At 39.6% G+C, this 23,182-nt stretch overlaps 1 protein-coding gene across 2 annotated transcripts in view; it reads left to right on the forward strand.

The window, feature by feature from the left end:
• Positions 1-16,228: 16,228 nt before the first annotated feature.
• Positions 16,229-23,182, forward strand: part of c3h15orf59 (chromosome 3 C15orf59 homolog) — a 72,167-nt gene continuing 65,213 nt past the window's right edge. The window contains exons 1-2 of one of the 2 annotated variants that reach the window (XM_011493061.3): positions 16,229-16,807; positions 17,267-18,872. In XM_011493061.3, coding sequence (XP_011491363.1) covers positions 18,729-18,872 — 144 coding nt within the window. In that variant the 5' untranslated portion in view covers positions 16,229-16,807; positions 17,267-18,728. Of the gene's footprint in view, positions 16,808-16,843; positions 17,022-17,266; positions 18,873-23,182 lie in introns of those variants that run through there. The other variant, XM_011493063.3, reaches the window with a different exon arrangement.

Here is a 23,182-nt window from a genome sequence, read left to right on the forward strand (position 1 = left end):
ATTATAACATATAAATTATAATTTTTTTTTCCTTTTAGTTTTTTTAAGTTATTACTCTTTCTTTTAGATTCTTTACACAGCAAATCTAGACTTCCCAAAGTTGTTGTGCTTTTCACATTTGAAGGCCTTTTTGTGAAAACAAAAATCCCTCATAGAACCTGACATTTCAGAAAGGATCCAACACTGTTAAGGTTCAATTTTAAATAGACTTGGTAATTTGTGCTGTTGTGTTTCAGTATTTGTCAATTTTTACAGAAATTGTTGTTAGTTGTTCAGGATTTGTTAGTTTGTACTATGTTAGTTTATTGTTGTTGTTGTACTTTAATGTAAAAGTGTCTTGAACCTTGTGGCCACCGTATATAATAGCTGTATTGTATTTGGACAGGGCATCCTCAGCAGTCCATTCTGGGACTTGCTTTTGAATGTTTATCAGGGTTTTTTTTGGGAAGCAGATTGTCCAGCATAATCAAGGATTTTCTCAAAATTGTACAAGTTGGTTAAACAGTAAACGACATCATTTCATCACAAAGGTCCATCTTTCTCTAGAAAATTACTACTGCTATGCTAACAGCTTTAACTACATTGTCACTCACGCACATTGTGTTACAATGGGACCAGTACAGCTGTTGCTGCTGTCTTCTAGTGAAATATAAATAAAAAATATATATATAAGATTTGTTTTTGGAAGCGTATATATTTTCATTGGCTCTGGCAGAACAGATACAAACATTTTTTTTTAAATAATTAATTTGAATTGAAATTGCTCACAAGCCACATTGGGTCCTTGGAATTTTGACTCCATTCAGTGGAAATCATTCCAACAAAACCAGCTAGTCCTGACTGTATTATAATAATGGCCAGTGTACAGTAAGTGACTGACAAATCACATTGAAGGGCTTTTGGTGTAATTCCATTACTTGATAAGCCTTGTTTGACTGTCACAAAGACAACTCCCTCTAACCAGGAGAATGGGAAGAAAAATCCACAGAAACCAGAGTCAGTAAGGGCAACTGTCTACCTTGACTGACTGTGGTCTAAGAGGACAGGAAAGCAACAGACAGACACAAAAATATTGGGATATCTATTGTAAGACAAAAAGATAACTTTGTATTTGCATCAATTTGATAAGAGGAAGCAGACTAACTAAACCTGTTTTTCAATACAAACACAATTAGTTTGTAACTATAGTAATGACAGAACAGTTACTGGAGAATCACTGGAACATGTAAGTCAAAAATCGTAAGCTGTTGATAGCAGAAATGAGAAAAGGAGGCAGACAAACACTGAAACATCTGTTCTAAGACAAATCAGGTAAGTTATTTACTGCAGCACTGAGAAGAAAGGGAGCAGAGAATCTCTGGAACAATCAAATAAGGTAGTTTGTTTTCAAACTACCTAAAAAAGGCAAGATGGGTCAAAAATGTGCACAGTAGGGGGATTTCTGAGTTAATGGAGTCAGAGAAGAGACAATGTTTGTTATGGGAATAGCCATCTTTTATAGACAAACCCTGTACATTAGTAATTCAGGACTTTGCATTTGACAGATCAATACTACTGTCAGAAACGATCAGCTCACGTGCAAATACCAAAAAGTATTGTTTCAGGAATGTTTGCCTGAGTATTTCTACTGATGCAAGCCATGCTGACAGTTCACAGAACTTCTTCTAACATTTAAAAGTATTCAAGAGAAATAGTACAATATTGGATTTGTGGACATTACTGCATATGCAAGCACTAATGAATCTTACATAACAAATTTCCACCAGATAACATCAAGAAAAGGTTTACTTCAAGTGATCTTGACATGATAAATGCTTTCTCAGCTTTACATAATTTGTAGAGGGCTGTGTCCTCACTGTACATATGCTAAATAGAGGACGTGCATCCCCTAGTGTCTCCTAACACATTGCAAACCATGGCAATGAGAGAGAAACCTGGGTTGCCTCAGGCAGTGAAACAAGAGTGGCAGTAGGCATGAGGGTCAAGCTGAATAATTCAATTCATGGATCAGAGTACATTTTCATATTCATGTTTTCACTGGCACATTTATGTGAGCAACTCTCCTCCTCCTCATTCAGACTGCATCTTCCTTTTCAGACCCCATGAATATGAGTCAACTAATGACTCCTCGTGAGGAATTAAGAAATGCATCATTAGCTTGCACCTGAAGGTTGGGTCGGATGCACAGTGAGGACTTTGTCAGTGCTGATTAGAAAAACAGTCTCAAGTGATGATCTGTAACAGCAAAGTCATACGTAATGAGGATACCACACTTATGGCACAATCTATGCCTTTTTATTGATATGAACAAGATTAAAGCTGATGCTTTTTATCAGGAGGAAACTTGGGGATTTTTATGCAAATATGTGATAATATCAACATTATAACAGTGAGGACATGGCCCAAAAGAAAGAGTGTGCTTTGAAGGTTGAACCAGGATTGAACTGAAAATGTCTTTTAGCATTCAAACAGCACAAACTCAAAAGATGTTCACATTTTGACTAATTGCTGCTCACTCAAGAAATAAGGGCCTCTGCGTTCACAAGTAATGTTAAAACTTTTTTAGCCACATAAAACAAAAAGCAACCCCAGTCTGTCAAAGTAATGACATAAAAAAGTGCAGAGTTTAGACATCATTTTTCTTAAGTTTGATTCTGAAATGTTTTTGGAAATGATGAGCATGGAAATGAAGAGGATATTTTTTATTTCCTATTTAGCTTAAATCATTTAGTGAAGGGGTGCATTTCAAATATTTCAGAGGTGACATCACATTAAGATGTATTGCCATAAAACTATGTTAAAATAGCTCTTTAAAACATTAGATTGGGGGATGGCGAGACTTGATAATGTACTGTTACAATTCTAATGTACCGTGATCCCTCGTTAATCGCAGGAGTTACATTCAAAAATAACCCCTAATAGAAAAATGGTAAATAGTAAATGGTGTATACTTATATAGCGCTTTTCTACCTACAAGGCCCAAAGCGCTTTACAGTCACAGACCCATTCACACACATTCACACACTGGTGGCGGCTCCGCTGCCGAACACTGGCGCCAACCTCCCACCAGAGGCAAGGTGGGGTTCAGTGTCTTGCCCAAGGACACTTCGACACATGGGCGTGCATGGCGGGAATCAAACCTGCAATATCACAATCATGGGTCGACCGCCCTTCCGCTGCACCATGGCACCAGTCTGAAACCTTGAAGTAGTCAGCTTTATTTTCTACAAATATTATAGATGGTTCAAGGGTGTAAACACCTAACTACACACTTTATGCCTTGGTCACAACTGTCCTTACAACCAGATACCTTCGTCACAAGGCAAAAATGGGCAAACCTTTCCGGGACGGGCAGGTAACCCACACAAATGGCAAAGTCATAGACCAATCAGTAAGCCCGTAGAAAGGTTTTATGCTCATTTTTTATGGGCATGCTGCAGGTGACAGGTTGTAGCGGGTCTAAGGGCAGGGATGCCAGTATAGCTTAGTCAGTTTGTTAGTTCATTTTAGTATTTTTCTATTGAACTCTTTGTATTCGTGATCCTTTTGAGTTCATGTTTTACTTCGAAGCCCATCGAGACGACTGTTGTTGTGATTTTGGGCTATACAAATAAAATTGAATTGAATTGAATTGATACTAAGACAAACTCATGGGTAAAGAAACTAAGGGAGTTGGTGAGACTCACGCTTTTTTTTTTGTAAGATGTTGAGTAAACCTAGGGAGGAGACACAGAACTCAGTCCATCACAAAGCTAAGGTCAAATCCAAATTGCTTCCCTATCCCTCTGGCTCCTCCCTATTCCTCCAATTGAAGCTAAAGCTTAATTTTTTTTTTTTTTTTAAGGAGGAGTTGTAGGGACTTACGGCTGGCTATCCCGCTGTGGCGCGGAGGAGAAACGCATTTCTTTATGTGGGTGTGCTCTGAAGCACAGAGATTTACACTTAAATTTAAATATTGAGTTTTTGTTTTTGTGTGGCTTTTTAAAAAAACGATGTTTTGTGTTTTCCCGAGTGCTGGCAGTCACGCGCTAATGCAGAAGACCGGCAACTATTGATGATTCATTGAGAGGTAATGTCTGGATATGAAGACGCTATAACTCTCTGCTTGGATGGATAAATGTAGGGGCAGAGAGAAGCCAAAGGGGTTGTGAAGCAATTCAGAATTGGCCTAATAAAATATGATAAAAAATATAACAGCAAAACTAAAAAAAAAAACTCAAAAGTTTTCTTTGTGTAAAGTGTTCCAGTTCAGCTTCTTTTAAAATCAATTATTTTTCTTTTCAGTAAAGTTTACTTTAAAGTTGTTTTATTCTTATTGAGGGAAATTCCATTCTCTGAAGCTAAGACAAATGATGTTAAATAAGCAACTAGGAATGACAAAAGGGTAGGGGGGGGCGGGATTAGGAACAGTTTAGATATTTCGGAAGAAGCAGAGATGACCCATATTGGTGCAACTTGTTATGAATTCACAGTGCTGCTGGGCTTGTTAGCACACGGCTGGGGAGCTGGTACTGATGGGAGATGCACTGTCGGCTATCTCGACTAACTGCTCTGCAATTCTATTACATTTGTTTATAGCTCTTGGCAAGAAGCACACCAAAGATATGCTAGCTTCTAAGAAAAGGGCAGGGTTAAAGGGAGACGACTACTTAGCATTTCACAAGGAGACAGAGAGGGTATCCAGAGCACAATGCACAGGCAGGAAAAGAGGAAAAGCAACAGATGCACCAATACAGATAAAACTGGGCTGACTGTCGGTGCACTGATGCATGGAAATAAGTCCAGAGAACACTGTAGGATTAAAGGTTATTATAGATTATGATTTTGTAATCTCCATGTGAATTTGATTTTTTTTTTCCCTGTGCCGGTAACGATTTTAGAGGATTTGGGAAATCTCACTGATCTGCATCAATAAACTGTGAACACTGATTGTCATTCAGTCACCCAGATTCAAGCACTGTGGCAGTCTGAGACATGCAAACTGTGAGCTCATGCAAATTCAGAGCTGGTTACTCAACTATTATACATAGAAAAGTATAGATCGTTTAATTTGCACATTGGCACAATGCCACACCAACGAACTTGCATGCACTTTACCAAAACATATGATTGATGATTGTCCTTATTACCTTATTATCTTATTCTCCTAATTCCAGCCCTAACCACCAAGTGAAGGCTGGGCCCTCAAATGCCACATTAGAATGCAGACAAACAGATTGTTAGATCACATGAGTGCAATTTTTTTAAAAAGATTCCCCCCAAGCCCATTAAGAAGACTGTATATCCCTAAGTGTACACAATGATCGAACCTAAGATTCCCGGGTGATTGATTTTAGTGATAGAGTGAGACAGATAAACATATTTACCTGTAATAACGGTTAAGGATCTGCTCATGGTAGCAGATCTTTACAAAGGTTTAGAGTTTATTGAAATTTGACCTGAGCACGGAGATAAGAGCAAAAAAAACAAATGATAAAATCCAGGTCAGCCAGACAAGATGAATGATTTAGGCAGCCAGCCGGGAGGTAAAAGGACCTTCTGGAGCATTTGAGGAGACTTCCTGGGAGAACATGAGGCACTGTGGAACAGCCCAAAGTACTTCAAGTCTCTGAATGTTGTGGGTGGGTCTGGGATGATACAGTTTTGCAACACTGAGTGACAATCAGGGTAAGTGTCTGGACTGGCCGACTGGTGTAGTGATCCCTTTTCTTTCTTTAGGGGGAGGATGTGCTCAGACCACATAATGATCACCCTACTCAGCCTTCATGGGAAATCAAGTGGGGGGATCAGCTGTACACCTCGGACTGAGAGCTTTAGGGTTTGTGACACCCCCACAGCAAAGTATCACGTGTTCTTTGTGCTTTGAATGTAGATTTATTCTACCTTCACGACAAATTTTAAGATTTTAAGACACCCCCTCCCCTCCTCTCATCCGTTAGGGGTTAAGTGCATTTGGAAATCCCTATCAATCTTGTCCTTTGTGGAATTTTGTGTGATGTGCAATGGAAATATGGGGTTTATGTTTTCTACCAAGGTGCCATCTGGTCCCTGTTCATTGTTTATGGTAAATAGTAAATGGTGTATGCATGTATAACATACTCGAAGGCCCAAAGCGGTTTACAGTTACCGTCCCAATTTACCTTTTCACATACTGATGGCAGCTCTGCTGCCGAACACTGGCGTGAGCCTTTTCCCAGAGGGTGGGGTTCAGTGTCTTGCCCAAGGACACTTTAGCATATGTGCGGGCAAGGCGGGAAGCGGGTAAGGCGGGAATCAAACCTGCAATGTTTCGATTGCCCTACCCAGGGGTCGGCAACCCATCGTTTCGGAGCCACATGTGGCTCTTTCATCCATCTGTTGTGGCTCCCTGTGACTTTGGAAAATAATGAGTATTTTATAATAATTAAATTTAATTTTAGTTTGTTCATTTTTCATGGCATTTCAAAGGCGCTGCTGGCTCCGCACGAAGCGCGAGCCACGTAAAAAACAGCTTCGTAATGATCTCGTATTTATCGGGCGAGACCTGCAGAGCTAATAGCAGGGAGAGGCAAGCGGGGCGGCTTCAATAAACACTCCGATCTTCTGCTGGGAACTTGACGTACTGCGGGGCAGCAGAGACCAACTCGCTGATGACAGACTGAGAGTTCGCGCCAGTGTTGCCAGATAGAGTCACAGTTTTCCAGCCCAAAAGTCATCTGAAAACCGCCAGACCCAGCCAAAAACCGCCCAGCACAAGTTTTGATTATGTTTTTTTCCCGTACTGGACTGATAAAATAAAAAAAATTCCTAAATAAAAGATAGTTCAGACTAATAATAAAATGTGTACAATATTGAATATTTCTTCAGCGGAGCACCTTCTTTCATTCATTTGCTTAACCCGCTCTATCCCCGCTATAACCTGCGTCCGGCTCTTTCATCCTTGTGCTGCGCAGGAGCGCCCCGACTACTACCGTATTTTGCGCTCTCTGTGTCGGACACACCGGGAGCGCGGGGGAAACCAACTCTCAGCTGCAGAGGATGTGAACAGGTGAACAGGTAGAGAGGAAAAGCAGGTAAAGAGGCGGAGGAGAGGAGGGGCTTTGGCTTCAAACTCTGTCAGAGAGATGCAAACACGGGCGTCAGATTGAGACGCAGCTTTCCCTGCGGGAGTTGAAGCAGAGACTTTCTCTGTGATGATTTTATGAACTCAAACATGGAAACATGATTACCAAGTAGAACTCTTCAAAATAATAAACCTGATCTCTCCACATTCTCAGTGTCTACCATGCATTGATAAACACATCGCTCCATGCAGCCATCAGACCAGAACCAGTAGCTCCTCCCACACGCGGCCGCTGTATCATCTTTTAAAGAACACAATGTGAATTTGCAGCGACGTATGCTTCAGACGATGTCCGATTGGCCAATCTACATGTCAATCAAGTCCCGTACTTCTCAGTGAGGATTTTGATTGGCTGGTGGATTTTAAAGAAGTACTTTTTTTTTTAAATCTTTTCTGGCCCGCGATCTACACTCATGTCATTGAAGGTCGACCGGTAGATCGCGATCGACGTAATGAGCACCTTTGAATAATATATACATGCATAATATATATAATGATGTCAAAACGGGTTGTGGCTCCGAGTGCTTTCTTTTTAATTAGGGGCGGTCCCAAATGGCTCTTTGAGTAAAAAAGGTTGCCGACCCCTGGCCCTACCGTTACACCACGGCCACCCCAATTCAACATTTTATGGAAAAATGTTAAAGCTCAGTCAAGGGCTGTTGGAGTTTGACTTGGGGATTTCATTATTGTTTTTTGTGGATAACATAGTTCTGCTGGTTTCTTCAAACCGAAACCCCCGGTGCACTGGAGGTCCCTCAGCTGGCCTGTGAATGCATCTGTGCCCCCCAGTAGAACTGGAATGAGTTTCTGAGAAAAGGAAATTTGGGGCTTCTCTGCTGAGTCTAGTGACTCCATGACCCAAGTCTAGGTAAGTGAATGAATGGATGGATGGATGGATGGGTGGGTGGGTAACCAAATTAAAGTGGCATATTGTTTTTAAATTATTATCATTACATACAAGGACAGATGGCAGATTTATATTAAGATATTTACTGTAGGTATTAGCAAAACTAGCTAGCCAGTTAGTTCACAAGAAAGAAGGAAACCATAATAAGGTTAGCCAACTGTTGACATTACATTTTCTGACCTCTTAGGTATGTTGCACGTTTCTACGTATGTTAAAAACATAACACATAAAAAGAACAGAACCTTTAACAAATACCAGCGGTCTGTTATTTTCAGAACAAAGGGCGTGAAAGTTTGTTCCCTGTGCAGAAGAACAAACTACTCATGTTAAATGATTGTGCATCTTAAGGCACAAATGTACATAAGCTTATAGCCACTGTCAATCAAAATACCACATTGCATAGTTTTATAGACTGACAAAACAGAGAAAAAGTGAACTGTGTCACAAGCTGGTTAAGTTCCTAGTGAGTTGTCTGCATGCTGGGCTCATTTCTATTTGCAGAGCATCTTTGCAAAATGAGATAACCTCACTGACCGACAATGACCCGACATCACAGGCAATATGAGTTTGTGCTGTGAAGCCAGACTTTACAAGAGCAGACCTCAGTCTTTGTATGAACAACAGTCATTAATAAAGGCAAACCCACAAGAAAATAGAACCAATCAATCAATAGAATAGAAGAAAAAAAACATTTATATAACACAGTTATAACAAATAAAATCATCAGCACTAAACTTAGCAATTTTACAATGGCTCAGAAACCTTTTATTTACTGATAAAAGACAGATTTTTAAATATTACCTTTTACAGCATGTTTTCTGTCAAAAAAAAAGAGTACAACATTTAAAGATATAAAGCATCAATCTCTCGTGATGATTTCCTTTTTCCAGAAAATTAAAATTACCGGTAAACCACTTCACAACTTTTTTTCTGCAGAAAGATTATACAAAAATCACACCCTAACTTAAATAAAAGTTAATACTTTAAAAGTCAAAAAAAAGACACAAAAATAACTGTTGGTTCTTAGACGCTTTTTGGGATCTCATGTTTGGTTTTCGCGCTGACTGTCAGCACGGCAGCTGAATGCCGAACACCCTGGGGATGCATAGGAGCAGTCTTTTTATTGTAACATGGATTTGATGAAATTAGCTTTTGAATTGAAGGTGCACCCAAGGCTACTTGTGACAGATTCATTCATTTTTGCAGTTTATGAATCATATAATTTAAATGCAGTAGTGGTGTGTAATAATGCCAAAGCTTGCTATGCTCTGGGATCTGAATGGCTCATGCAGTAACAACATCATTTAAGCAGCATTTCCCGAAAACTCGTAAAGAGTGTAATGTTTTACCTGCTTTTGGAGCAATTTAAAAAAGAGCCAAGGTAATTTCCAAGAAAATGGGGACTCTCATTTGATGTGACAAAACATCTGGGAGAAAAAAACCGAAGCTTCAAAAAGTTGATAATAAAATTTCCCAATGAAGAATGATAACAATAAGGAAAGGGTAATTACTAAAAACCCTTCCTCAAATAAAACATGTCAAAATGTTTAGATATGATTTATTTCAGAATCTGTAATAAAACAATGAATCAATGTGTGACCCAATCAAGTGCTTTTCTTCCTATTTTATGTCTCTTATAAAAACTCAACTAATGGGCAGAGTACCCCAAATTTATGATGCATTTAATCTCTGCGCAACTGTAAAAAAAATGTAGTAGAATTTTAACGGGCACTGTTGATCAGATGCCTTTCTTATTACGTCTCAGAAAATAAAGAGGGACCACATACACACACTACATATCATCTGTGCAGGGGAGACGCTATGGGGGTCCAAGGGGGGCCCCTTTCAGCATAAACCCCCATCAACCACCCCCCACCCCACCCCATCCCCAACACACACACACAAGCCCTACAATTTTTGAATCATTAGTAGTATCATTATTGACAGAGATTAAGAAATTATCAATGCATTAAGAAAGCGTTTGAAACACATTTTTTATTCTTTTATTTGTAATGGCCTTCCACTCTGCTGTTCTCATTTGCCACCCAAGCAAAGTCTTCTGCTCCCCTCCCGCCCCCTCATTATAATGTTCTAGCTCCGCCATTGCATCTATGCAAGTACACTTATTTTAATATATGTTGCAGGCTGGCACCATTGCCTATAGAGCAGGGGTCGGGAACCTTTTTGACCGAGAGAGCCATAAACACCACATATTTTTAAATGTAATTTCGTGGGAGCCATAAAAATTTTAAAACTAAAAATACAAATGAATGTGTGCATTTTATGTCATTTCAACACTTTTAAAGAACAACAAGTCTGTGGATTCTTTTTAATAACATTGTTATTGTACTGAGTTGGACTGGGTGGCTGTTGGGTTCTAAGTTCCGGCGTTCATTGTACGCATCAAGCAGAGATGCTGATTGGCCCTCAGTTCTGTCGCTCAGCCTGTCGTTGGGGAGTTTAGACCAATGGGGTTCAGCCATGGGCCGTATAAGGGAAATAGGAGGTCTGGTCCGGGAGCGGGGGAATGTAAAGTAGGGGGGAGCGCTCTTGTCTCGGTGGGAGAGATTCAGGAGTTGCTGAATCTGTTGTACAGCGTCGGTTACGGCGTGCAGTAATCAGAATAAAGAACCTTAAAAGAAGTCAATTCGCCGTGCCTCAGTGTGGGAAAGGGACGCTACATCAGACATGCTGTTGCTATTAAATGATGAGTATTTCCTAGCATAAATGTGACTTCTGGTGCTGCATGGGGGTTTTGCTGAAGGTCTTGTCTGGTTGATACGTGGAGAGTTTAAGCTTCATGCAGGCATTGAGACTTCCATCCGTTAAATGTGATCGTAGGTTGCTCTTAATGTTCTTTAGATGTGAGATTGACTGCTCAAATGCATACGTGGAGCCAAACACACACTCACACGCTGCAGTGTGTGGTATGTGACGGGCAGCGTGTTCTAATCAGAACACCGCCTCACCTTGCTGCCTGCGCCCACTACCCCTCCCTTTTTCATTCTCAAAGACGGGAGCGCGCATCTGCCGGGACGGCAAACCACAGGTTTCAGGCCGTTACATACTGGCATCGCATCGCGCCCGAGAAAGACTGGTCTAATGAAACTTTTTTTATTAATAATGAAAGATTTGTCTGTGAGCCAGATATGGCCATCAAAAGAGCCAGATATGGCTCGCAAGCCATAGGTTCCCGACCCCTGCTATAGAGGGTCAAAATTATAGAAGTTGCTTATCTTGGTCTTTTATACAGTAGAGTGCCTTACATTTTAATTTTTATATGTTTTAAACTGTTTCCCTGTAATAATAGAACACATTTAAATCAACCCCATTTAATCATCTGGTTTACTAAATTATATTTGTGCACGGTCGGTCTCCAACAATAGACATTTAGAGAGTCGGAAAAGAAAGTCTGAACAAAAATAAAAGCATAATTAATCTTATTCACAGTTCAAGACAGTCCTATGAAAATCAATTTTAGAGAAAAAATAAATGATGCAATACTCTTTGTTGTCCTAAAAGTCTTTTATACTAAGTTAAAATACCTTTGGACCGTAAAAAAATTGCATGTTTTTTTTAAGCTACCTTTTTATTTTTGAACTGCTTTCTGATAATTGAAGTTCCTTCATTGTATCTGAAATCAAATGAAACCAAGAAAAATCAGTTTAGTGATAAATGACAGTTAGTCTTATCGTTCAATACTATACACTTTATAACACCTTTCTAAATACAAGAGTTCCGTTTCTGAGTGCATGTGTAATTACTCCATTCAAACATAAATGAAAGACACTAAAGTAAAAGCTAGCATATGTTTCTTACTCAGTTACGCCTCAGGTTAAAACAGCTCGATGTTCCGAGAAATACGATCAATATCCTCCGGCTACATATCTGCCACCTCATCTATCTACCACCGTAAAAGCTAAAATCCATGACAACACAAGAAGAAAACCAAACAATTGTAAGTGGTTTTAAAAAGTTGTCAGAAGAAAAAAAAAACAACCTGATAGCACAACGCTCACGAAACAGTATTTCAACAAACCAAAACAAAAAAAAAGTTATATGATCAACATAGTCCTACAGTCACTTGGAACCACAGCAGAGAGTTTTAAACTCAAGTGATGCGGAAAAATGGAAAATTATCTCCCTGCATTTTTGGTTGGCATTGAACACCCTGCCCTCCCTCCTTCTCTTAGTTTTTTAGGGGCAAATGTTGGGTCATATGTCCTACAGTTAAAGCCTTGTTGAAATCAGGTCATGCAGCAGACCAATTAGCTGACGCACAGCAAAAAAATTCAGAAGGGCTGAAAAAGGAAATAATTAGGGTTGTGGAATTGTCATAGTTGACACACTATGTCAGTACCTTGAAAGGTCTTTCTATAATTTAATGCTCACCTAGACGACCTAAGTACTATTTAAAAAATGGTAAGGCACATGATTTCAACAAAAATATCAAGAAAGGATTTACAGTCTATCAACCAGCCAGGGCATTTTCACGTACTTGCACTTATTTCAAGTGGATGGTAGAAATACTTGTTAGGTATTTTAAAAAATGTCTTGGTCTTTGCATTGCACAATGACTGCATGCACCCTTCACATTTTCTTCACTGCTGATCTGAGAAAACGAGGAATCAACTCCCTGTTTCCACTGCGGAAGAGCACTGACCCATCCCAGAGTGCTGCGCTCTGAGATGCATGATTCCCTCAAAACGCACCCTCACCTGCACACACGTGCAAACCTACACAAGCACGTTGGGTGCAGAGTGAAATATCAAAAGGTCAACTGACAGACACGAGGAGAGACTGGTGTCAATGCAAGACAGGCGGGGGCTGAGCTCTCTGTCCTGGACAGTTTGTCTGTGTGAAATTGAGGACACAACTGGAAATCGTAAACAAGCTACAAAGCCTGTTTGTCCATGCATATTTTATTTGCCAGATGTGCCTTTGCATTTGCTTTTCTTTTCAGAAGGACGATACTCAGTGATTAACTGGAAGAAATTAGTCAAGTGAGCGCCTCATTCAGAAGTATTTCTTTCTGTTGGATATTGTTTGACAATATATTCTTCTTAACAGGCCTTGTTAGTGAGCAATTACCCTCTAAATTGTATCATTTCTCTCCTGAATGGTAAATGTAAATTAAAGGTGGATTAACCCTTTTTGAACATTTCTAATATTTACAAATGATTTCATCTCACAGAAAAATTGTGCAATACATTAACTGAGATCTTTTTTATTTTTTTTTTTTATTGACAGATATTTTCCCACCGTGGCAACCTTGAGAAATACAGAGAAAAAGGAGCAACAGCAAAACAGCACCACATGATGGCTGGGAGAGAAAAAGCACCTCCATGAATAATGCAACAAATTAATAAATCCACATTTATATATATATATATATATATATATATATATATATATATATATATATATATATATATATATATATATATATATATATATATATATATATATATATATATATGTGTGTGTGTGTATCTTTTTTTTGTACTTCTGGGGATGGGCTGCCATTCTAAAGGTCAGGAAAAAAAACGTATATCAATATGAAATGTGGCCTATGTCAGATATTTATGCTTTAATGACCTCTAAACACATCAACGCTGCACACCGCTGTTGCATAAAGGTGAACGAAGGCATAAGGAATGCTGATTAACTAATTAATTTGTTTTCTTGGAGCACATAAGAGCAAAATTGTGTGTGAATGTGTGCACACATGCATGTGTGTCTGTGGCTTCCTGAGCAGTGAGGGGGAATCGAGCGTATTGAGGACAGAATAAGAGCTAATTAGTGAAGAGGAAAGAGTGATGTTTTGCTGGAGGAGGGGTGGTCTGCATTCAGTAGGCTGGAGGGACAATAGGCCCACACAAATCACTGCGGCAAACTATGGTGAAGAGGAAAACTTATTAGGCCTTGTGTGCTGCTGACTAAAAATTCTTTTGGAAAAAGAGATTTTATTTTGAGCTGAAGTCAAATAACTAATATATTTATTTCAGCTCTATATCTTTCCATCAGCCCCTTGGATAATTCTCCAGCTTCTCGCGTTCTTTTTTATTCATTATTCCAAATTATTTAAATAAACAAAGTCTCACTCTGATCATCATTTGGTCCATTTTGAAATTGTTCCCAGTGGTATTTTAATACTGAGAAATGCAGTTTTAGTCTTACTTTCCTTCATATGTGTCCTTCATTGTGAGAAAAATGCTACAAGAACATATTAAAACCATCCAAAACAAGATTGTCCTCAGAATACGTCTTTAAAGTGATTGAAATCATGCAATTAAATCTTTGTGAACACTGCAAATGGCAAGAAGTGATGTGGCAGAGCAAAAATGTATTACTCTGCATAAGTGCAAAACATATATTTTACACATATTTTATGGTGGTTCTTTCTTAGTATTACATTGAATAAAACGCTTGTAAAATGTTTAGTGTTTTGTTTTTGTTTTCCAAAACCAAAAAAAGTGTGCAACCAGGAACACCAAGACACTCCGCCTGTTGTGTCAAGTTGTGGATAAAAATGGAAATTGAGCCAATTAATGTTGGTTAAATTTTAAGCTTTGGGGGGCAGTCGGCCCGGTTTCTGATCAAACAACTCAAGTGTCCTTGATTGGGGGGGGTATTTTTGCCCAAACAATCAAGACAAAAACCACAATGGGACTAAATGAGACTCTGCATGGATTGTGAAGCCTCCATCCATCTTCAGAACCATATGAATCCTTTTTGGGGTCTTATGGCTGTAAAGGTGCGGTAGACCCTGAACAGGTCGCCAGTCTGTTGCAGGGCAGATTATAAAACAATGTATATTTTATATATATGTTTTTTTTTTTAAATCCAGGAATGAAACAAGTGTACAGTATCTTACCAGCTTTACTCTCCTGACATAGCAATAGTTTTAGAATTATACTATACACACAACTAATCAATAAACAATGTCATCTACAACAGTGAAAACAATATTAGAAATAAATCATGTATTTTTTTTCTTTTTTAAATAGAAACAACAAGCTGGAATTACTTTAGCATTAAAATGTCAGTATGTATTCAAAAACAAAAAATTGATTGGTTTTAAACATGGAAGCAATGGAGGTACTATGATGCCACAAAACACAGGGATTCTCATTAGTTTTTAGTCTGTCTTTTCTGAAAAAGCTCATTTATAGCAAAGGCGTGACTAGATGTGATTTTATTTTTATGCTTACCAAAAAAAAAACAAAAAAAATGGAAGGAAAGAAAGAGAAGAACAAAATGTAAATCTGCTAAAACAGCTGCTGTGTTATTAGGATGGAGCTTTCTATAAGTGCGGAACAAGAGAGAGAGGTACGGCAGGGAAGCTGTGAAGCAAACATGCTCAAGGACACCTGTTTTCAGTCGGCAGTTTGTGAGAAGCACCTTGTGTTTGCAACAGAGAGCAAACACGGTGTAAATCCAAACACAGGCCAGCCTTAACTCAACAGCCAGCCATGATGTGCTTTAAAATTAGACAATGTTATGAATAATTGATGAATTCCTAAGACGACAAAATGGTACCGCTTACTTTTAAAAGGTTTGTACTTTGTTTGAAGCCTCTCTTTTCTTCACGTATTTTGTCAAGCAAAAATCTGATTATTTATTAATCAAAGAAATCCTGCAAAAGATCATTTTAGTATACAACAAAATATTCTCTCAATTAGCCTTACAGCACCCGCATTTGTTTGTGATCCTAGTGGCAAAACCACAGAGGACACCAGAACAAATTCATATGCATGAAAAATCCACCTAACCTGAATCAACCTCTCATTTCTCTGCACAGTTATGCAAAGGAATGCACAGAGCCTCTAGCTGTTTACAAGAGTTATCTACCAAAAACCTGCTTAAACTGGTGAGTACTGCAGAAGGTGCTCACATTTTTAATTTGCTTTGGATAACTAACTTCATATCTCTGTGCTTCAGGTAGAGTTTTTAAGGGAACAAACTTGTGTTGAGACAAAAATCCTTTGGAGGAGGACAGAAGAAACACCAAACACCATCAAACACCAACCTGTTTTGTATAATAGTGATGTTAAAAACTTGATTTAAAAAAGATAATACCCTCTATACACTAGTGACAAAAGCTAGATAGGCTGAGTGAGAGGAGATAGGGAGGGAGTGTTGACAGCGGCACGGAGGAGAAGACGAGAGAGAAGGAGAGGAGGTTGCAAAAATGCTGTGCCTTTAAGGCAGCAAGCCCCTCCTACATGGAGCCGAGCAGAGGAGCCGAGTGATGCTGGCAGGAGCCCGAGCTTCTCGATAAACTCTGGCATCAGCTTCCCTTCATCCGGCAGTCAGTGAGGACACAGTGAGGGCGGAGGGGCAGAGGGATGGGGATGAAGGAAAACTGACAGGAAGGCAGAGAGAGGAGAGAGGAAGATAAAAACAGACCAAAAGACAAAAAGGAAGAGACTGTCATTAGAATCACACAGCTCCTTTTTCACAGCAGCCGGTCAGCCGTACCGACTAGTGCTTCCATCCAACCCGACTGGGATGACGGGTGGTGTGTTTTTGTGGTACGGCTGCCTGAGTGACGGCAGCGCCTGCATCACAGTCCGAAGCAGGAGTTCTCCTCGCCGCTCTGTCTCTTAGTCATCCTCAGCCTTCTCTCTCCCTTAGAGTGTTATTAGGACCGTTCATCTTCCCCATCTCATGCCTTCTGCCTCCTCCTCCTCCTCTTCCACAGCTTCATCCTCCACTTCTACTCCTTCTCTGATGAGCCACAACCTCAGAGTGAAATAACCCTGCTGATAGAAGCTTCTCTCTCTGTCAAGACAGTAAGTAAAGGGAGGGGGGATAACTGTGTGTGTGTGTGTCAGGGAGCCTGTGTGTGCAAGTCGAACAGAGACAGAGAGTGCAGCAAGACGGTCAGAAGAGAAGATGTTAGTGTGCACGACAGAAGGACCTCCAAGGAACCGGCAGGTTTGAGTGATCGTGATACGCCTGGCTATTGAGCTCCAGGCGTAGCAACAGCGTGGTGATACCGGCACGGTGAGTAGGTGTGTGTTCCAGTAAACGCGTGTGTGAGCGTGGAAGTGAGGTAAGTACTGCTGAGGCGAGGGATGCATTTTACCAGCAGCCGAAAATCCTCAACTCACTTCACATGTCTCCAACCTCCTTCACAGCACTGATGTTGCTCTTAGAACTGCTCAAAACTGAGGAGAGGCTAGCAACAGACAGGAGGGAAAGATGAGACATGAAAGAATAAGTAATTGCTTTCCTTCCCTTCTGACCAGGTGCCATGCGTGATTGGCCAGCACACCCTGTGGCAGTGGCATTGCCCGGGATTGAGCGCGAAGCTCTCCCTCCTGCTCACTCTCTGGAGCTCCTCTGGGAAGCTTTCCTGGGATTTATCTTGTGCTGCTGGATGGCACGAGGCTCTCTGCCTCTCTGAGAACGGTCCCCAGAAAAAACACTCTCTATACGGATAAGAAGTAAAATAATTATCCAATCACAGCACAAGCAGGCAGACTGGGTTCCCTTAGCAACAACTGAAGGAGACAAGTGATTTTTTTTTTCTCTCTTTCTGCTATTCTGGTTTTTGGGCACACCCCTGTGGACTGCTGTGGGTCAGCGTTCTGAGAGAGGACTTGAAGAGCGATGCTGCAAAAGCCAAGCTCCCATCCAAATTCCAAAGGAGGGTGCTCATCTGCGTTCCAGGCTCCTTGTTACTGTGTCTCGCTGACAACATGATTTGGGGGTTTTTTGTTATCCCTCCACAAATTCCCTTCACCAAGTCACATTCTGCTGGCTTTGAAATCAATTCATCCTGATCCCACGCCACCTGGAATGAGCTCTGCATTCAGGAGAGAGATTGGAAGAAAAAAAAAAGCTCACACCTACTCTCTTGCCTTTTGTGGACAAGAATACAAGGACAGCGCGATTAGCCTTTCGCCAGCAAGGAAAATGGATGTGAAATAAAGTTTATTTTAACAAGTTTTTTTCAAGAGGAAGAAATAAAACGGGGCACAGAGGAATATCTTTTTTTTTTCAGAGAAGATTTGTCCTTTCTCTCTTGCAGACACTAGCCCTCACTGAGGGACTTCATTTAAAAGGCAAATCTTGTCCCCACTGGCCATCAATAGATTAGAAAAAAGATTTTCAAAGTGAGCTGTTGATGTGGGTTTTATTTTTCCAGGTAGCTTAAGCTTAACCCACTATTAAAAAAGGTTGTTTTTTTTGTGTTCCCAGTTTTGTAGGTTAGTCTACAAATATGTCACTGTGTTGAAGTGAAAAAGATTCAAGTGGACAAGGGGAATGGGGAATAAGTCTCCCTGTATAGACAGGTGTTTTAAAATAGCTGGGACAGTTTTAAATGTACATGCTGACATGAGATGAGTTTGCTTAACACGATTATGTAAGAAATCTCCAAACAGCGTCAGCTCACATTTTCTGCTTCCCTTTTTTGTCCATGGATTTTAAGTGTGGGACTTTTCTGATGTTGATACTCCCTTCAATTTTGGAAGCGTCTACCCGAAGGGATGGATGTCAGAGTGTGACCCTGTGCCAAGTGTGCGGGCGAGGCAAGGTAATTTGGCTGCCCAGGTGCTTTTAAGATGTTGAGGTCTCCCTGTGTGGCCGGGGCCCCTGTTCGGATCAGTAGCGCTGAGGCTCATTGTAGCCAAAGACATGGACCCCGACTCGGCTCCCCCACGCCCTCAGCCTGTTGGCCACTGGCCCCACGTCACTTTGTAAAGGATGTCCCTCAGCAGAGCTCCGGCCCAGGACACCTCTGAGACCCCCAGCCCGAGAGAACGCATCCGCAGCCACATGAAGATGGTGATCAACCAGCTGGAAGGCATTCTCACAGAGCTCAAGGATGTGGCCAAGGAACTCCGGGAGGTGAGACTCAAAATCTGCTTTTTTATTGAATTAAAAAGGAGAGCAGGGGAAGCAAAAGGAAGTTATACATGATGGGGGGCAGGGTGGGTGTACTTTTTATGTGAGCTCCTTCTAATTAAGTATAAAAACAGCATGGTGATTTTCTTTAGATATATATATATATATATATATATATATATATCTATATCTATATCTATATCTATATATCTATATATCTATATATATATATCTATATCTATATCTATATATATATATATATATATATATATATATATATATATATATATATATCGTTAGAACTGGAAAGTTGACTTTCTCAACAAACAGGTGCTTATCTGCATTCACAAATGTCCTTCATGTGCTCTGAGTGATGCGAGGGAAATGTGAAGAGCTAGAGAAAAGCTGAAAGGACAGCCTGAAAAGAAATAAAGACGCAAGCTTAGATAAGACAGTACATGGTGCAGCAAAAGTTATGTAACCATTTTGGTGAGGATCCTCTGGATTCTGACTGTATTTCGCCATGGAAACGCTGAAAATTTATGTGTGTGAGAATACAGCACAAAGTTTGAACAAGAGACTAACAGCAACTGTTTTCTTGAAAACTATTATTCAAGAAAACTGCTACTGTTATTTCGAGATTTAAAAGAAAATGTGAACAGCGATAATCACACTACATCCTGACATGTGTGTGAAATCTCAAGTACTCTCAAAGCCTAAGAGCTCTCCTAGCAAAGCTCCTGAGCAGAAAAGGATGGAGGCAGATCCAGATACTGTGACATATGAAACCTAGGCAAACAGTTGACCCATTCCAGATCCTCAGCACCCCTCACATTATTAGTCTGTAGTCAGGGCACCTACACACATGCATACATATGTTGGAGAGGCAAAATGGCGGATGTTGGTGTATGCAATCACCTGAGGTGGTCACACAGCTGTCATAACTCACTAAGCGACTCTCCCTTTAACGCCGACTCCCATCTTTGTCCCACTCAGCGCGCTCTACTTGAGCACTTGAAGGTGCAAGGGCATCGCTTGCTCTGCACCCGCTCTCGGGTGAGCAGGAGAAGCCGGCCCACGTGCGGCAGTGATTGATGATTATGGGACAACAGCAAGTGGAATAATGCTGGCTGGAGCTATTTATAAACGTAAACACAGCTTGTGTTTCTGCCAGCTCCAACACATATCACCATTCTTATCCCAGACCCCATTAGAGGGGGCCATGCAAAGTGGCTCAAATGTCATTTTTTATTGGAGGAGCATAATCCCACATATTGAAATGCATATGAAATCACTTAAGCTGCAGTGGTGGCCATAATACTGGTATAAATATCGTATAATTAACTGACCTGTGAGATTGCAGACAGTGTGAGAGGGAGAGATGAAGAAACAGAATCAGTGTAGCATCATCAGATACATGGAAGCTTAATGTTCCATAAAATCTCCTCATTCACAGCCACATGAAGGGACCCGTATAATAGATAACAACTGTCTCATAAATAAATGATGACTTGCCCCGTGAATGTAGTAAAATGTAGAAGTCAGTCAAGAAGTTGTTGCTGAATAACTGATGACCACCCACAATTCCTTAGAGGGAGTGGCGTCACTGCATGCCTTTAAGCAGTCAAAGTCAGAACTTTAACCGCAAGTTCTGCATGAATAAAAAAAGTGTTTTTTATTAAACAGCCAACACATCCCTCTAACTTTGACCCTTCAATGGTAAATCTCACACGTTTTTGTTTTCTCTTGATACAAAACCTGTGGCAGTTTTTGCTGTCATGATAGAAGTCAGAACTCACAGAGAATTTGTTGTGCTTTGGCTGCTAAGCAATCAGTTATGACAGGGTTAGGATTGTCAAGAGTCTTCATATCTTATCTTTTAGCTTTTTTCTCAGAGCTTTCTTTATAACTTGTCAAAACTCAAAACACATTCAAATCGGCGTTATTGGGATTTTAGAGTTTAAATACCCAGTAAATAAAAATTAAAATTAAAAAAAATGAATGTGCTCTAAATGACTCAATTTTTTTTTTTTTTTCTGTTTAGGAACAAAGCCTGTTTGCTATTTGTTTGTTTTAAAAAGCAGAAAACAACCCGAAAAAGATGTAAATCCCCCTGTTTCTAAGAACATTCTAATTAAGCAAATGTAATGCTTTACCATGGTACCCAGTCATTTAATTTATTCTGTGAATACAGCACAGCACACAATTGGTAGTCAGTTTCTGACTCCAGCAACATTCAATGAGTGTGTAAGAAATGCACAACAATATCTGCTAAAACTTCATCTTTTTTGTCAAATTTGATTGGAAGAAAATTACACAGTTTGCACACAATTCAGCATTTTTCTTAATACACAATTATTGATCTGTGTTGGCCCCATGATGCAGCCTTGTATCAGCAAAGTAGAGGAGCATAAAAACTGGAAGCATTAAAAAATAATAACTAAGTAATTCTAATTGTTTCCTATTAAAAACTGTGTTGTCCAATTCTTGAGACATGAAACTCACACTTTTAAAGACAATAAAAGGCAAACTTATATCTGGATTGTAAAGGCTGTTTTTAAAACCAAATTATTAAATGAGCCTTTTTAAGTTTAAACATATAAAGACTTAAACATGATAATAACCTCCTTTAAATGAGAAAAATCGTACAGTGTACAGAGAGTTTGCTGTCTCGGAAGTCTATTACTGTCAACTACAGCCTGTCTTCTGGTGAAGCCCATTACTGACTTTGTGACAAGTAAAATGAGATGAACTTAAAGTAAAGATGACATTAAGTATTTCACTAATAAACTACTTCATTTGAAATATTACAGGAGAAGGCATCTTAGAGAAAAGGAATACATCGAGAAACTTAGTCTTTACAGGAAACTAAGAAACACATGCCAAGAAAAATATGCTGAGAAGTCCAAGTAATTTTTTTTATTGACAAAAAAAAACAAAAAAAAAAACATGTAGCTGTAGGCTCGTGTACACATGTTGGTTCTCACAGAAATGCTGCACGTTAAATTAAAAGGAAAAAGTAGAGCAACAAAGTGGAGTGGCATAGATTGGAGATGGAAGTGAGCTACAGATTTTTTATGAGGAACCAAATAAGAATGATGGAGAGTAATTATGCGGATGTTGTTATTATGCAGATTGATAGCATGAGCAGGCAACGCTTCACATTTGTGCTCATCTCCAGACAAATGAACACGGCAAGGCAATCAAGACTTGCAGGATTAAAGCTCCAAAAAAAGGGGGAAAAAAAAGAATATAGGCTCAACAAAGAGCAATTATGAGTAGCTTTTGAAGTTTGCTGTGTGTGCACATGCACATGTAAGAGTCAAGACTGACAGACAAGGGAGGACAACAGAGGCTAGCAGGGACAGAGGCTGGTGTTAGCTAAAATGTCATTTATTTATGTATTTTTCTCGGACAAATGTGTAAACTTCATTTAAAAAAAATAAAAGAAAGAAACTGGCCTCCAAACATAAAAGTATTTATTATTATTTTAATAAGTATAATATAATAATATTTTTATACAACAATTACAGATGTGTTATATGAATGTGATATAATATAATATAATATAATATAATATAATATAATATAATATAATATAATATAATATAATATAATATAATATAATATAATATAATATAATATAATATAATATAAAGTTTTTGGCATTTTTCAGCTTTTATCAGCAGTAGCGGTATCTATTGATTTACGGTTTTGAAAGGTTTTCAAGAAGAAGAAAAAAATTGTTCATCTTTACATTTTAGATTCAAGTAAGAAAAACTATGCGATCTATTCAGTTCCTATTCAGCTGTAATTCCTCAAAGGTGTCCGTCAAAGTAAAGCTTTTTTATTGGGTTAAAAATTGAGAGTTTCAAAGAAAAACTGCAGTGTGAGTGATCTGATTAGGCAGGAATACTGTGTATCAGAGCTGCAATGTCCTGTGGAAGCCTGGAGTGCACAGTGGCATATCCAAACACCTGGCTCCTGATCAGTCAAATCAGCAGCTGTCCGGTTACCAGGTGGGCCAGCGGTGTCTCCTGGTCTAACCCAAAAACAGTTATGAAACGTTAACGGCAGGCTGACAGGGAGGACTCTTTCTGCCGAGGCTGCTGCGCTCAGCGCTTACCCAAATCCATTTCAAACCCAGAGGCTGCCCAAGGGAGCTAAAACCAAAATCAAAGGACATTTTTTTAGTGAAGGGGGCCACATCCTCGTCTCACTTTATTTTCCCCTGCTGATATTGCTGCTGAGCAGAGCTGAAAGAGAGAAAAAAAAACTGCTTACCAAGAACAGTTCAATACCCCACCATCAGA

The sequence above is a fragment of the Oryzias latipes genome, chromosome 3 (assembly GCF_002234675.1).
Source record: "Oryzias latipes chromosome 3, ASM223467v1".
Taxonomy (NCBI): Eukaryota; Metazoa; Chordata; class Actinopteri; order Beloniformes; family Adrianichthyidae; genus Oryzias; species Oryzias latipes.